General features: G+C 50.1%; 1 protein-coding gene across 1 annotated transcript; it reads left to right on the forward strand.

The window, feature by feature from the left end:
* Positions 1 to 1298: 1298 nt before the first annotated feature.
* On the forward strand, positions 1299 to 2638 carry GTF2H4 (general transcription factor IIH subunit 4). The gene is given in 3 exon segments (XM_078650785.1): positions 1299 to 1591; positions 1593 to 2365; positions 2368 to 2638. Coding segments are annotated over 3 exon segments (1311 nt in total). The 3' UTR covers positions 2613 to 2638.
* The last annotated feature ends 267 nt before the right edge of the window (positions 2639 to 2905 follow it).

The raw sequence follows: 2905 nt of genomic DNA on the forward strand, positions 1-2905 counted from the left end.
GCAGCTGGAGAGCAGCCACTCAGCCAGGAAACAAGAGTCAGGTCGATTTTCAGAGGGCATCTTGCATTAAACCCCACACTGGCATAAGTGTGGGTTTAATGTGCTGAGAGGTTCGATATCAAACTTCCCAGATTTCAGTAAATCCATCATGGTGCTGTGGAGTTCGTAATGACAAACTCCAGGACCATATTCTCTTTATGGCTTTACTGCACTTATAATGTCTAACAATGGACTTAGATACTGTAGGGGTACAGGGCTCATGCACCTGTACCCTTACAGTGGTATAGTGCCCCTAGCTAGATGGGTGGCTTACCGATGCCATGGCAGTAGCTTGTAGGCAAAGGGATGTGTAGACAGTGTGGATTGGGCACTCTGTGATTCTGATAAGTTCTGCTAAAGGTAAACCAATCTGTGTGCTACGTTAGATAAATGCCTGCCTAGCATATGGAGGGAACTACCAGTAAGAGGCCAGGTACCTGACGGTGACTTGGACTCTAGCGTGCACACCAATATGTGTGATACTCAAGGTACAACCAAATATGACAATTTTATGCAAGCAAAATATTTTCTTAATTTGTTTTCACATTTCAAAATAATATAATTCAAATGTTTAGAACATATACAACAAATTCATGAATGATTTACAATTAAACATTGTACTCTGAAGTTGACAAAGAAAACAATGCCCAATGTATTTTGGGACACTGCGACCCTTCATCAGGGGAAACCTGTAATAATAAAAGGGAAACATTTCAATTGATGGGCAAGAATATAACTTCAAGGAAAATTGTCTTGTTAATGTAACCATCCACCCTTCACCATTTCGCGATGTGCCCAAAAAGTGAATATCATGCAGTAGGTCCACACTTCCTGCTTATATGGTTGCATAGAAATAACGGAGATGCATATACTATTCTGCGTACCTATCAATGCTCATAAGACATCCAAGGCCTCTCGTACTTGCAGCAATGGAAAAGATCTCACTGCAAAACGAAGTATGAAAAATGAACATTGTTTCCTTGAACTACTAATATTTGGAAGCGCTTTAAGGAGAATGAGGAGAGAACACAAGCAAGCTTGTCTAGCGCACCTTTTTTAGAGGAAAGTGGGGACTTCTGTCGACCACCAGATTCAGCACAAGAGAAATTGAACACCATTCAATCAAAACAAGGAGAGGAAAAGGACCGGCTGTACTCAGTCTCGCTGGCCGCAGGAGTGACCCCGGCCCCCGGCTCCAGGCGCAGGGTGTCTGGGAGGCCCCTCGGAGCGGCCCCAGCGCTGACCCATGCCGTGGCAGCATGAAGCTGGAGCGCGGCAAGAACCTGCACGAGTTCCTGCAGGAGCTAAGCCCGGCGCTGCTTGACCGGCTCTACGTCCACCCGGCCACCTGCCTGGCCGTCTTCCGTGAATTGCCAGGATTGGCTAAGAATTATGTGATGTGGATGCTGGTTCTGGATCAGCCCCTCCCGCAAACTGCTATTGCCCAATGGGTGACGAAAGTAAATCACAAGGAACATGAAGAAAGTACAGAGGTTCTGTCTGGCCTACGCCTGTGGCACACTCAGCAGCTCCCTGGGGGGCTCCAAGGCTCCTGCTGACCCCACCTTCAAAGAGAATCTTCGGATCACACTGCTTGGGGGGGGAGCGTGGGCTGACGACGGCAGCTTACTGGGATCAGACAGACATGCCTGTGATGTGCCTTCACTCGACAAGTACGCTGAGGAGCACTGGGAGGTAATCCTTCATTTCATGGTTGGCTCCCCCAGCGCAGCAGTGAGCCAGGATCTTGCGCAGCTGCTGATCCAAGCGGGGCTGATGAAGAGTGAGCCCGGAGAAGCCCCCTGCATCTCCTCTGCTGGCTTCCAGTTCCTACTCCTGGACACGGCGTCCCAGTTCTGGTACTTCATGCTCCAGTATCTGAATACAGCTGAATTTCGTGGCATGGACCTGGTGGAAATCCTCTCTTTCATGTTCCAGCTCAGCTTCTCTCCTCTTGGTAAGGACTACTCGGTGGAGTGCATGGGGGAGTCGCTACTCACTTTCCTGCAGCACCTCCGTGAATTTGGCCTTGTCTTCCAGAGAAAGAGGAAGTCTCGCCACTTCTACCCCACATGTCTCATGTCTGTGGACTCTCACGAGCAGGGCTTCATCGTGGTGGAGACCAACTACCGCATCTACCCCTACACAGAATCTGAGCTGCAGATCGCCCTGGTTGCTCTCTTCTCCGAGATGCTCTATCGATTCCCTAACCTCGTTGTTGTGCAGGTGACAGGAGAGAGTGTCCAGCAGGCCATTGCCAACGGGATCACTGCCGAGCAGATCATCCACTTCCTGCCGACTTGCGCTCACCCTGGGATGCTGAAACAGTATTACCACCGACAATCACAGATCAGATCCGGCTCTGGGAGCTGGAGAGGGACCGGCTTCGCTTCTCTGAGGGTGTCTTGAACAACCAGTTCCTGTCTCAGGTGGACTTTGAGCTTTTGCGTAATTATGCCCGGGACCTGGGCGTGTTGGTCTTCGAAAACCCAGCTCGGAGGGTGATGGTGGTCACGCCAGGAGGACATGCTGATGTCAAGCGCTTCTGGAAGCGGCAGAAGCAGAGCTCATAACCTCTAACAGTGGAGGGACAGTGACAGCTGGGTTCCATCCTCTGAGAACTCTTTCTGCTAGTTGTCTGCAAAGACCTCCTCCTCAGACATGCTGGGACCAGGGGCAAGGGAATGCCCTTGACCAAGAATGTGTCATTTGTGGTTAGAGCAGATGGGAGCAACCGATAGTAGTCTCCACTTTACTCTGATTCATGAAGCGATCATAGGTTTCCTAATCCCTGACATGAAAAAGCATCGGGAGAAGGTGTCCCTTGACGGAGTAGATGAAGTCAGATCCACAGGGCTCCAGGCTG

Source organism: Lissotriton helveticus, chromosome 7 (assembly GCF_964261635.1).
Source record: "Lissotriton helveticus chromosome 7, aLisHel1.1, whole genome shotgun sequence".
Taxonomy (NCBI): domain Eukaryota; kingdom Metazoa; phylum Chordata; class Amphibia; order Caudata; family Salamandridae; genus Lissotriton; species Lissotriton helveticus.